The sequence below is a fragment of the Dasypus novemcinctus genome, chromosome 2 (assembly GCF_030445035.2).
Source record: "Dasypus novemcinctus isolate mDasNov1 chromosome 2, mDasNov1.1.hap2, whole genome shotgun sequence".
NCBI lineage: Eukaryota > Metazoa > Chordata > Mammalia > Cingulata > Dasypodidae > Dasypus > Dasypus novemcinctus.
In genome coordinates this window covers 106,914,335-106,927,785 of record NC_080674.1, presented here as the reverse complement: position 1 = coordinate 106,927,785, position 13,451 = coordinate 106,914,335, and the positions used below count along the sequence as shown (strand labels likewise).

Here is a 13,451-nt window from a genome sequence, read left to right as displayed (position 1 = left end):
GTCAGTGTAAGAGATAAATAGTCCTATAAATACACGGGAATTTTTTTGAAATTATTTTTGAAAAAGAAACCTGAACAGTAATCTACACTGATAGATTCACTTGCATATGCAATATGAGGCACAACTTTCCTCTTAGCTATGATCACCTTTTATTAAAGTATTTACCCTCTGATTGATATACAGGCAAGAACCCTGTTTAAATTTTAAAAGAAGAGACTGGTTTTACACACGTTTGTAAATTCTTAGTCTACTTGTCAATTTATATTGACTATATAACAAAATATCTTCTAATTTTATATAATACAACATACTTCTTTGGATTAAAGACAATTAGAAATTTCACTGTATCAGTGGTTTGTGGATTTATTACAAAGTTGTATACAAAACCCTGCAAAAATGCAAAAACTGCAAAATACACTCTGACAGCTAATGCTCAGAAAACACTTTATTACGCAAATTACATTCAGATTCTGAAAATAGTGTTCTAACAGTGTAACCATCTAAAAATAAGACATCCCAGAATCACACCAACTGAAGAAGAAAATTAAACAAAGAATTTAAATAGAGACTTTTTTTCTTTCCCTCATTGCAATATAATGTTAGTGATTTTGAAAAATAGAAGGAGATTTAGCAGCTTTGTCATCATGTAGCACAAAGATTCTCTTTACTGCCACTGGCTGAGAATGCAGAACAAGAAAGGCACCAAAGAAAGACATTGGCAATGGAAGTGCTATTAGGAAAATACGTGTTCAGGCAAAGAATGAGGTTATTTACATCCAGAGAGAAGTCTCAAAATGTAAATGGGCAAACATTCCATCATTTAAATTAGTACTGTGATGGAAGAAGAGGACTGTTTCTCTATTCTATGTTCATATAAAGAAAATGGCACTGTTATGAACTTCTAGGAAACACCTCAACTAGAAAGAGAAGCGAAATAAAACAAAAGGAAGTAAATAAAATGTGTACAGTCCCACATAGACCGGTACAGTTTACAATTAAATACACAAAACTTTAAACGTGCTAAAGGGAAAGGAATCTGGCATTCTTGGTAAATCTCGCTCAACTTATCCCAGCCTGGTTCTCAGGAAGATGGTGTCAGTGGGGGCAGAGGGGCAGAATACTCCTCTTCTTCTGATTCACTTCCGTCATCTTCATCTTTCTCTTGGTCACTTCCCTCAGTACTAAGGCGGTCAAACCCTTTCCGACTGTAGCCCTTACGACTTGCAAAGAAGTTTCCAAGGTTTAAGCCCCCACTTCCCTTTCCTGAATAAAACAAACAAAAACATAGAATTAAGGTGAAGTTTGTACAAATGATTTCAGTTTCCTCGTCAAGTTTTAAATGTTAAGCAGGGTTAGGAGTCGGAGAACTGGAAAGGATAGATTAAAAAAAAAAAAGTGACATACAGAGAGATTTACCCTACAGATAGATGCTACTCCAAGACTTGTTAAAATAAGAAAAAAACAAACCAACCAACAGAAAACCAAAGCTCCCCAGGACTTTCTGCTTCTGCAGGAATTTTCAGAGTCACTTTTCACCTCCTGCTTTTCCAAGCTCTCTGGATAGGCATCCCTAGAGCAGCTCTTCATTTCAATGACTTTCTGTAAAGGTCATCTTCACTGAGACAAGCACTGACATATTGACAATAGTGACAGAAAATTTACTGAAGACAAATGAAGCCAGATGAAAGGCAGGAGGAGAGAGAATGAGACAATACAGAATGGAAAAGTGGAAATAAAACAGACTGGGAAATTTATTGCCAGTCACACTTTGGTTTACTTTATGGCTTGCATCCTGGATTGAGTGCTAGGGAAATCCTAGCGTGCATACAAGGTTTTTATACTTTTCAGACTCAAAAATATATCTCCTTGTTCTTTAAAAGACATGAGCTTGTTCGCTTTGAACCAAACTTGAAGTTGAAGAATTCTGAGATCATAGGCATACCTCTAAGTCTTCCCAGTACTCTTCCTGAACTTGCCTCGAGTTTGTGTTCAGAATCTGCTAGAAAGAGATGGCACATTTTAACATGAGTCCTCAATCCATGGGTTCAATGTTGAAAACAAACCAGGAACTCATAAATAATTAACAAAAGCATGGATGGCCCTTGTCTACATATACTTTTAAGGAGAAAGAGGCAATATATTTTGGTGATATATATATAAAAGCAAGAGCTGAGTTGGACTCCTGGCTGTGGCTTCTACAGGGTGTACAATTGCAATAAATTCTTTCCCTGGGTCAGGGCTCGAGGACAATCTCTATGGATGTGTGAGCCTTAGATGGGATACAGCATTTGATGTGCTTTAGAACAGTGCCTGGGTACATAGACAGCAAATGCTCAATAACTATTGGTTATTTTCATTAAGACAGAATGAAGTTTTCAATAATGTGCAAACTTGGACACTTTGATTATTACAATTCAGGGGTATTTGTCTTAGGATTTGTTCTTTCTATTAAGAACAGTCCCTGTCCTAGAGAAAACTTTGGATCCACGTGTATCGATTAAGTAAGACTGAAATGAAGACGAAGGATGTGAAACCTTGAGTATTTTCCAAGCACACAAGGTCGCCCAAGTGCTCCCCATGGGGCTGCCCATCTCTGTGAAGAATAGCCTCTCTTTCCTTATGGAAGGCAGAGCTCCAGATGGATTTAATTTCCCCTGGCTGGGTGTCTCCCTGCCCTCTTTTCCCTTGCTTCCATCTCTCCTTTAAGGACTAAAGTCTAGAAAGCCTCCACAGGGCTTTCTTATTTTGGCTTTAAGGATGAGTGGGGGCAGGAGCATGGAGAAAGCTCACAGGCAGATGACAGAGGAGAGGTAGAAGAGTGGACGGGGTAAAAAATACGCAGAATAGGGAAGAAGACTCTGTTAAGATAGTAAGAAAGCCAACACATTAGACTATATGTTCCTTGGTCACTTTTGTATCCCCTGTGCCCAGCACAATATCTGATGTGAAGCACACAATATAGGTTTGCTGAATAAAGGGAGGGGTCCTTTATGAGCGTTTCGGGAAACCTCAGAATAGATAGGTTAAGATCTGTTAAGAAAAAAAGTTGAAAAAAGGTTAAGAGGCTGATTTATTTTTATAATTAAATGTATTAGGTAGAGTCACATAAAATCATTTTTTTCCTAAATAAAAAACAATGGTTGGATAATGGCAATTTCACACATTTCAACCTGGGTCTCTACCTTCTCAACACACTCCTATAAACTAATCATTCTGTTATCAGTACCACGGCATGAATGCTTAATGATAGCAAACAGGAGATACCAAACCTTCTTGACTCTCCGGACACTCTACCTTTGATTTTGGGCTGGCTACCACCATTCCTGCCACCTGTCCTGCACCCCACATGTTCCTATAATGCTTTGTGTATTTCTCTATCACTGTATTTTGGCCATCCTCTATCATTTCTTGGCCATCCTCCTTTCTGTGTCATTTATTCTGGGAATTCCACTTATTTATTCATTCATTCTTTCAACAAATATTTATTTAACTCCTAATTCCAGGAGCTTTTATTTATGTTGGAGATACATCGGCAAATAAGACATACAAGATTTTCACTCTTTTGAAGATTATATCTAATTCAATGCAAACAATGACTATGTTCTATTTATTTTTGCCACCTGCTAGTCACAGTTCCTGATCCGTAATGAAGACTTAATTAGAAGTTCTTTTGGGGGGAAGAGTTAACTGCACTTTTGCAGACTTTCATTGATTGCAGAGCAAAAGCAAAAGGAAGTCCAAGAAAAATTCACGTCCACAACTTGTTAAGTTGGATCTGATGGTTATTGTTTCCATGTCTTTTTCTGTGTCAGGGCTTTGCCATGGGCACTGAATCCTTGCCATGGCTGCCTTGGCCTGAAATAGGATCAGATGGTTTTTCCTGAACAAATGCTGCCTTCTACCTTGAATCACAGACTCCATCCAGGACTCAACTATAAACTCTTGCCTTAAAAGTGAAGACACAGCTGGGGGACTGCTTTCAGAGGTGAGAATCAGTGGTCAGGTTATTTGTTTATTTATTCATTTATTTGGACGTCCTGAAAGAAACTCAGTTCTGGGTCCTTTGGTGTGACAATGATTTTATAAAATACTGACTCCTGTATCAGACCCTACCTTGTTCAGTTACGGTGGGCTGATGGCCTAGATAATGAATATTTTAAAACTACCATATGGTTTGTTATAGAAATAGTTGGTTTCCTGAGAAAGCTGAAGTTTAAAATAAGTGTCTTTTATGACTTCTAACTACTTTTTATTACCAATTATTCGTCATAATCATTGGTAGTTTTAATTGAGCACTCACTAGGTGCCAGGTACTGTGATAAATGCTTTATATACATTATTTCACTTAATTCTCTTTATATACATTATTTCACTTAATTCTTACCTAACAGCATTATTAGGTAAGTGTTTTGCCCTTACTTTATAGATGAGGAAATGGTGGCTTAGAGAGACTAAGTAACTTGCCCAAGGTCACGGTAGCTAAGAGCTAGAGTCAGGACTCAGTCTGGTGGAAAAAAATAATACAGCCCTAAAAGAACTGGCTCAGGCACTTTGAAGACCAGGCCCATTCCTAACAGCAGGACTCTCTTCATACCAGACCCTTTAGCTAATTTATATTGACTTTCCTAATTCACAAAATAATACACGTTGACATTCCTTGGGCCTTTGCCAACTGCTAAAAGGCAATATGAAGGGTTATTTTTTAATCTAACTATCCCAATTTCAGAGGCTCCCAATATATTTTCTACCATGGTACTACCTAAAGACAATACTTGGAACAGAGACAATAACGTCAAAAAAGAAAGCAATTAAAAAAGAGACACTGAAAAAATCATAACAAAACTCCTGAGAGTAATCAGGCCATACAATCACAGGCAGGTTCCAAGATCAAGGGGCTCATTTTACTTGCCTCCAAAGGCCCTTGATTTTTTCCACCGAATATATATGGCAATGGCCAGCAGGACAACCACAGGAATAACCAGAAGGGTTGTAATGAGAACAACCGACACTCCCGAGCCCGGCTCTTTGATCATTTTCTGTTTCTCTTGCATCTTCTGCAATTCTGAGGAGATGGGCTTGTTCTCCACTTTGGTTTCAACAACTGTCTCAGCTTCTTCAGAGAAAGAAGAGTTCACAATATTCAACTGACTCAAATATTCCAATTCCCTCCCACCCAACCTTATACAATACATGGGGTTCATGTTTCAATATCTGAATCTACCAAACTACCAAATTACCAAATGATTAGTAATTATCATTGACTGGCTTTTCAAATTCAAATTGATTTTTCTTGGTTCCACAATTTACTCCCTCTTTAGCTACAATTCTATGCAATATATATCCTTTTGTATTTAGCCCAAAGTTAAAATTAACAGGCAGCATGGTGTAGGTAGGGGAAAGAACTGGTATGCATAATGGAATCAAACAAATCTGGGCTCGCACTCCCAGTTCTCCTATATAATAACTGTGTAACTTTGGGCAAGTTACTTAAATCATCTGGGCCTTAGTAAAGTCATTTGTAAAACTGTGGTACTCCTTTCATAAAGCTGTTGGCTGTAGGAAATCTCCCAGAGACGGTTCTTAATAAGTATTTGTTTCTTTGTATCTTTAGTATATGAATCTTTTTCATGTACAAAGAATCACCTGTACATGGCATGCATAGCTACATGCATCAATTCTAGATTACAAACTGGAGAAAGGAACTGTGTTATTTTCATGTTCTTTGCTAAGGTCCCTAGCAAAATATAAATGTATACAACTTCCTTAATTAAAAAAAAGTTATTAAAACTTTTTTGGTAACGGATGGTGGTGATAATAGCACAATATTGCAAATGTAACTAATATCACTGAATTATACACATGAAAGTGGCTAAAATAGGAAATTTTGTGCTGTTTTATGTTACCACAATAAAAATTTAAAAATGAAAAAATAAGTACAGACTGTATATTCTTTTATTGTATATGCACTGTATATATATTTTTTGATGATAAAAATAACTTATGTAACTCTTTTATGATGTTGGCAGGTATCAGGTAGATATCAGGCCTAAAATACTATTTGGGAAATAGATGCAATAAAAGTATTTAAGCTACTGCAGTGATCTTAATAACAATTGACTTGAAAATGAGGTTGCGCCTGAGACATCTTGAACCAAAAAGTATATATATGTGTGTGTGTGTACAGAAACCCTAGAGTTGAAAAGGTCAAAATTATTTTTTTCAGGCTAAAAATTAAAACCATGTTTCTCAAAAGGCTCAGAAGACTTCTGGAACTTTGGTTTCTTGGTGTGCCTGCTTTTCTACCCTATGAGACAGAGTGTATCGTATGCCCTCATGGAAATTTTGACAAAATGGCAGAGATAAGTGGTTTAAAATGATCAGGAAACTCCTCAGTTAATGTTTAATATGTGTTGACATGACTTAATAGGTTTCTGGAAAATTCTCCAAAAAAGCCCTTTATCAAATGATTTAAGATGCTGTAGACACCATTTATTATTATAAACAAATGGCAGGTCCTAGTTTTTTGTACCCACTTCCAAGCCAGCCTCCTTCATAGTCTCAATTACATCTGTGGAGCACTTACACTGTGTCAGGCCTTGCTGTCCTTTAGTCATACCGACACGCTATGAGGAGGCACTATTATTAACACCATTTTACAAATGGCGTCAGCTTTCAAATTAAGTCTGTAGAAATAGGATTCATAGTTGCCATTTCCTCCCTGTACCAGATTAAGGGGAGAGCAAACCTTTTCTTCTTTTGGCCAATGGAATGGCTCTTGAAACTTAAGAGGCAAAGAAGGAAAGGAATTGGTCCACAGACCTTGAAGGTTCAAAGTTAAGCTTTCTAAGTCTCTGTTTCCAAGAGAGAACTAGAGGAATAAAAGCGAGTCTTATCTTCTTCACTGCTGATACTTGTCTTTTTATATTACTGTAGAAAAGATACAAAACTTGTTCTATATTTAATTTAGTTCTATATTTAAACAGAAAAATGACAATATATAGGTCATGTGATGAAAAAAATATACACCAAAGATAGAGGTTGATATTCAAGAATTCGTTGACTATGGTAGAAGGGCTCATTTCTCTTTGAGGGAGTGTATATCCAGAGTAACTAGTAGCATGTTCTACCTATCATTCAATGGATTTATCTGAACCCAAGATAAAGGTTGTACCTGCTCATATCTAGGTCTTTTATAAGGCAGAGCCAGGACCGGGCTCCATTAAATGGAAAAAAGAACTATAGATAGATAAAAGACTAAAAGAATAGTTTAACATTCAAAAAAATATGCTGAGAAAACATACTTGCTAAGATACACATTATACTTTAGAAATTATTAATTTCCACACCTTTTCTGGTGCTTTCAGTGTCATCACATTCTAACTTTTGGGACCAGCTGAAGTATGTTTACATTTTTAAAAGATGCTCTATATTTTAAAAGAGGTGGATGAAAATTTAAAATTTTCCTGTCTAAAAAATGAAAAGCAATATTGTTATTCTTGGGAGTCTTCATAGGTGGAACAAAGATTCTAATACTATAGTTATCACTTAAGATTCTAAAACTTTCACTAACAGCATAAGGGATAACACAAATTCTGCCACTTTCTTTTACCCTAAATTCTTTTATTAATAATCCCAATATTTTGGAACATTCCTGATGAAAGAAGAGTAGAGGAGGTGTAAAATCAGTCAGGAACTGGTGTGTCTGGATGTGTAAGATTTTTTTTCTTTAAACAATGCATTTGGAAAGTGAGGCAAGGTGCCCTCCTGTGTGATCACACTCATACATGTTCCTACATGCAAGTATGTGCATAGCTCTCTCCTCTTGACAGAAAGGGAGAAGCACAGAGACTACTTAGAACTGGGATAAGGGGACAGGAAAGGAGGGATATAATTAACATGGCAACATAGGACATTACTCATCTCATCACAGACACTTGAAGGCTGAAGGTCATAAATGACATGGCAGCAAATAAAATTTTAGAGCATGAAAAAGTACATGGAGCAACAATAAGATTAAAGTTTTTTCTTTTTAAAGTGTAATTTGTTCTTCTTACAATGTGTTGCTCTCTATCAGGCCTAAGAAGCTAAATACACCTGGAGGTTTCTGTTAATTTCTTGAGACTGATTCAGCATCATTGTTGTTTTTCTTTTGGGAGGGGGTGGAGTGGTGGAAGGTGAGGGATAGGTGAGGATTATGTCTTTTAGGGAATATTTGCCTATCCATTTTTATTTGAAAACTGAAATCCCTACCTTAATTTCTCATCACCTTAAATTTTCTTATCTCAGCAACACCCTTAGAACACTGGTTTTAAAACTCTGACTTTCCTGATCACTAATGTGACCATTCACATCAGTGCCATTAAAGGAAACTCAAATTTGGAACTTTAAAATTAACATGTATCTACAGGGGTATTAAATCTGGGATGAAGTTTCTCTTATCTCCTTTGTAAATGGTTTAAACTTCAAGATTCTGATAAAAGACAAGATCTCAGAAACTCAGCATATTTACATTCTTTTTTTTTTGTAATAATAAAATATCCTAATTAAAAAAAAAAAAGTTAAATGAGAGTCATATAGGTTCCAAGATAACTAGAACAACTTCATTTGAGTTTGGGTATTCTTAACTATTAAATGGGAATGTCATAGCAAAACATTTCAGTAACATTTACTGTTTAATTTTGAACTGCTTCTGTTCCAAGGCTGGGAGTCCAAACAAATGTACTCAGACATGAGTACAAGGCACAGAATTTGGTTGGTTAAAGGATTACACTGTTTAATTTTTGCATGGCCACTGCCCATTGTTTGTGTTCCATAAATAAGTATTAATAACAATATCTTTCCTAGCACCTTTATTTCAGAACATACAGAACTTATCAATAACTCTCTATATAGCAATGATAAAACACTAGGGGACCAGGAGCCCTGTTCAATATACACGTGGTATGCTTGTACCATTCAGTAGTGTCACTTGGGTAGAATCTCTACAATGTCAAACAATAAAGTATTTATTTACTTTATAATATCATCTTACCCCTTTCAACCTTGAGCAGTCTATATTTTCTTATCTGCCTACATAAAATCCCTAAGCTCCCTCTCCGTTCTTGCATCTTTTCATCTCTTTTCCTCCTGCTTTCATGAGAAAGGAAAACAAGTAAGCCTAGGGTTAAGCCTAAATGTCTAAGAAAATCATTTGTAAAGCAACTAATAATGGAATCAATTTGCTACTTATACATTAGGAGTACTTGACAAGAAATGCATGGTGAGTTTTTAACTATAAATGACATATTCAAATCCCTGAGATAATAGAAAATGTGCAAATATAAACTGAACCTAGAAATGGGAGAAAATTATTTAACTGGAACTCCAAATAAAACTAGAGGTTGCTTATCAGAAGCTAAATATCTCCTCATGTCTATATTACAAAGCAGTGATATACTGACTTTTGTATTTGTATGTGCAAGTTGCATGAGCAAACACACACACGTCTTATTTCACCTTATAAATCTCTTGAGGTCAGACATGGTTTTATTTCTCTTGGACTTCTTTCAGTACTTTATACATAGAAAGCTTTTAGTGGATATTTGGAGGCTGAATGGAACTAAGACAGGGACTTAAGGAGCAGCTTACTCTTTTCAGGCTGCCATGGCATTAAATACAATGAAGACATTTTTACTATTTTAGATTAGAGCTCATTAAGAAAAGGACTTTTCCAGTAGGCTGAAAGACATTTTTCTGCTTGCTTGATGTTAACATGTTTCTAAAAGTGACTGACTGACCTTTTTCCCTCTCTGTATGTCTCTGGCCCACTGGTTATAGATTTCTTACACCCTTAATCACTTCCCGTCACTTGAAGTCAGTGAATTTGAGTTCATTACCACTACTCCATTTATCAGAAAAGGTAGTGGCAACATGCAGGTTTAAAGGCTTAGTGCATAAGAGAAGTCATGGATAATTTACCATATTATATTTTTAGTCTGATAATTTTTGAAGTGCAATCATGAGCCATAAAAGAATTCAACACAAATAGCCTTGGGTGTCGCAGTTAGAAAAGGAATCTGACCAACCTTTGATATCCTGGACCTCAATGCCAGCCTTTTTAACTGATCGATGTTCCATTTCTGTAATAGCATAGCAAAAAGAGAGAAAAATCAGAATTCCCAAAAAGAATGTTTGTAATTATAATACAGTAGAAAATATATCCCTAAATTTTCAAAGGTATTATTGTCTTCAGAGAAGAGTTCAATACAAACCATTAATTAGGTGCCATGCCCATGAATCCTAGAATTAAATTTTATAAACAACTTTGACATAAAATTTCTTTTTTTTGATACAATATTTCTAAGATCTTCATATTACCAGAATGACTTTTTCTTTGTGAAGCATATAATATTGTACAATTTATGAAATATCAAGTAATTCCATTTTCATGTGGACAACATCTCAGTTCTGCCATGTTGGTTACCAGTTTTTGTAGCTGACATAAATGGGTTTGACCAGATAAACAGTAGAATGAAAATACATGAGAAACCTGTGTAGTCTCTGATGACAGTCTTACTGTTCCAGAGGTACAATTTTTCAGATTCATTATTTGTCTGTATTGTGGATTATATAGAAGGTTTTTCTATTTTAAGGCTGTGTGCTTTAATGAAGTGATTCTCAATCAGGAGATTATTAAAATCACTTGGTAAGCCTTTTCAACATACACATATTACCACCCCTCTTCTTTCTATAGGTTCTGAGTGGGGTCTGGCCATGCATTTTGAAAATCCTCTCCAGGATATGCAGATACGCATCTCTGTTGAGTACTAACTGCTGGAGTGGTAGAGTGGTATAAAGAGCCCTAGACTGGAATCTTAATGAGTTCAAATATCATATTCTTAGCTAAAAAATGAGGATTTTGGCTAGAGTTCTGAAGACTTACCATCTTTGAAGGAATTTATGTATATTTGTTCTGAAAAGACAGTCTAGTCATGCAATTGGGAATTATGTAGTTATCTTTGTTTTCTTGTTTGCCCACACCTTGTTTCTCTTTGAGAAGGCAGATAGATGGTGGGTGAGCCACAGGTGCATGGGGATGTAAAGCTACTGGTGGGGTGGAATAGTCCATAGGCATCTCTGTGCACTCAACACTAACTGGGTCCGTACTATGTAAAAGCAAAAGTTTTTCACCGGATGATTCTGAAGAGAGCAGTTATCAAATTTATTGGGGCTCCAAGACCTGTAAGTTATCTGACTGAAGTTTTTAGACTCCTGATTTTAATCTTCCTTGTTATATAATAACTTATAGTTTTTCTTGATATAATTAGTATTCTTTTCCATGTCATTATTTCTTGATCTAAAACTACCTGTTACAATTTCTGATATCCTCAATTTATCATCTTCAATTCTTTTCTTTACCCCCACCTCCTCATATTGTTTGGAGCCTGTCATATTTTAAAAGCTTCCCTGGATATTGCAGTTTGTGGCCTACTAAACATTCAGTGCTCTTGAATTTAGTACATTTGTGTCTGATATGTGCTGGCATCTCTGGATGCTCTGCAGTTACCAAAAGCTGAAGAGCCATGTGGGAAGTGCAGAAACAAGGAAGTGCCTCTGCTTTGCCAAAGGCATCTTTTCTCTCTGAAATTAAGACGTTGGCTTTCAATGTAATAGCTATTACTTCAGTCATGGAGATTTTCCTGTGGAATATCTGTGGAAACAAGGGGATAACTGCCAGGAGGAAAAAGATGTTTCTCCTTACTGCACAAAAATGAATTTAGCTCCTGAACTGAATACCAAGCAGACCTTTCAACAACTGCCAATTTGTTCCATTTCCCACTCCCATCAATAAAGAAAAGGAAATACAAATTTTTTTTTTTTAAATATTTGCAAGCAATAAAACTAAGAAAAATTTGGACAACAATACTGTAAAAAGCATACTTTCAGTTGAGGTGAACTTCCACACGGTGTTGGTGTGAGCGTCTCCAATGTACACCGTCCCATCTTCAGATGCAACAATATCATGAGGCATGTCGAAGTGCTGCCAAAATAACAAGTCACATATTAGGGTGGTGAGCCTACCCTTGAGTCCCTCATGAAAAAGCAGAAAAGCAAAGCACACAATGAAGTAACAGGTACATCAGTAAAAGCAAAGCAAAAATAATTCCCATCAAAGCAACTCCAGGCTAAGGGGAGTCATTCTTTAATTCACTGGGCACTGAATCGGTGACAGGCATAATTCTAGGCACAGGCAAATCTGAAGGGAACTTGCCACTAATTTTCACATCTTTTAGAAAGCAAGCATTTTCAAGTATATTAATTTTTAAGTGTTATTTACTTGGTGGTGTATCATCTATCTATTTATATTTATTTTTGCCGTGTTCTTTCTTTTATTTTTTAATCAAATTTGCCTGTTTTGGGTGCTCCCAAGGGCTCTAGAAACATCCAGGCACTATAGGCAAGGCATACAACCCCTTGAAATCAGAACCTCATTGGTGGATCTTACCTTGGAATATATGATAAACTACATCCCTAATGTAACAGAGTTAGACTCATTTATAATTTCCCTACATGATTCTTCTACCTTTTTATTTGAACCTATAATTAACACTATACCTATTAAATATATGTCCTGAGACTTAAATCTTCAGTCTGTTCATATGCCGGTTGAGCTGTGAATCTCAGCAGAGTTGCAGTCAATACCTACTCTTCAGTTCTTGGGACTCGCTCAGAACAACATGATGATGATGGACAACACAAAAACCAAAAAACAAAGATATCTACAACTGCAAGCAAACAGTTCCTTCCATCTGCCCCATAAGATCTAAGAATTGCAGGCATTACCATCCCCAAATCCTCAAGACTGAGGAAAGAACAAACATAAGGGGGGAATGCAGCCATGGACCAAAGTAGACATCACTATTGTAGTAACAGAAGAACTTGTAACATTGATAAAAAGATAGTGGTTGCCAGAGGTTCTCAGCGGAGGTGAGGGAAGAATAGTAAACATAGGATATTTTATTGGAATTGTTCTGCATGATATTGCAATGATGGATACAGGCCATTACACATTTTGTCAACACCTCTAAAATTGTACGTGTAAAGTGTAACTCATAATGAAAAGTATAGACCTTGGTTAGTAGCAATGCTTCAATATTGGTTCATCAACTGTAACAAATGTACCACAGTAATGTAAGATGGTATTAATAGCGGAAAATTTGAGAGGGGAAGGGGTGGGGTATATGGGATTCCCCTATACTTTTGATGTAAGTTTTCTATAATCTAAACTTTCAAAATAAAGTTTATTATATGAAAAAAATTACCTGTTGTAATCTGTACAAATCAAAAGGATCAGGTATTAATTTTTCTTACTATTCCCAACAAGCTATTGTTTATTACCTTAAAAATTATTTCTACATTATGATAAAAAGAGTCATTCCAAAGATTTGGAGATTATTAGATTATTATAATTC

General features: G+C 36.0%; 1 protein-coding gene across 15 annotated transcripts in view; it reads right to left on the bottom strand.

Moving 5' to 3' along the window:
• Positions 1-427: 427 nt before the first annotated feature.
• The window catches only part of PAM (peptidylglycine alpha-amidating monooxygenase), a 311,548-nt gene continuing 298,524 nt past the window's right edge, over positions 428-13,451 (bottom strand). For 2 of the 15 annotated variants that reach the window (XM_058276770.2, XM_058276809.2), the window contains 5 exons: positions 11,920-12,019; positions 10,065-10,118; positions 4,910-5,113; positions 1,943-1,996; positions 428-1,263 (listed from right to left, as the gene is read on the bottom strand). In XM_058276770.2, the coding sequence (XP_058132753.1) occupies positions 1,082-1,263; positions 1,943-1,996; positions 4,910-5,113; positions 10,065-10,118; positions 11,920-12,019 (594 nt within the window). In that variant the 3' untranslated portion in view covers positions 428-1,081. Of the gene's footprint in view, positions 1,264-1,942; positions 2,000-4,909; positions 5,114-10,064; positions 10,119-11,919; positions 12,020-13,451 lie in introns of all 15 variants that reach the window. The other 13 variants (XM_071209204.1, XM_058276814.2, XM_071209206.1 and 10 more) reach the window with 9 other exon arrangements.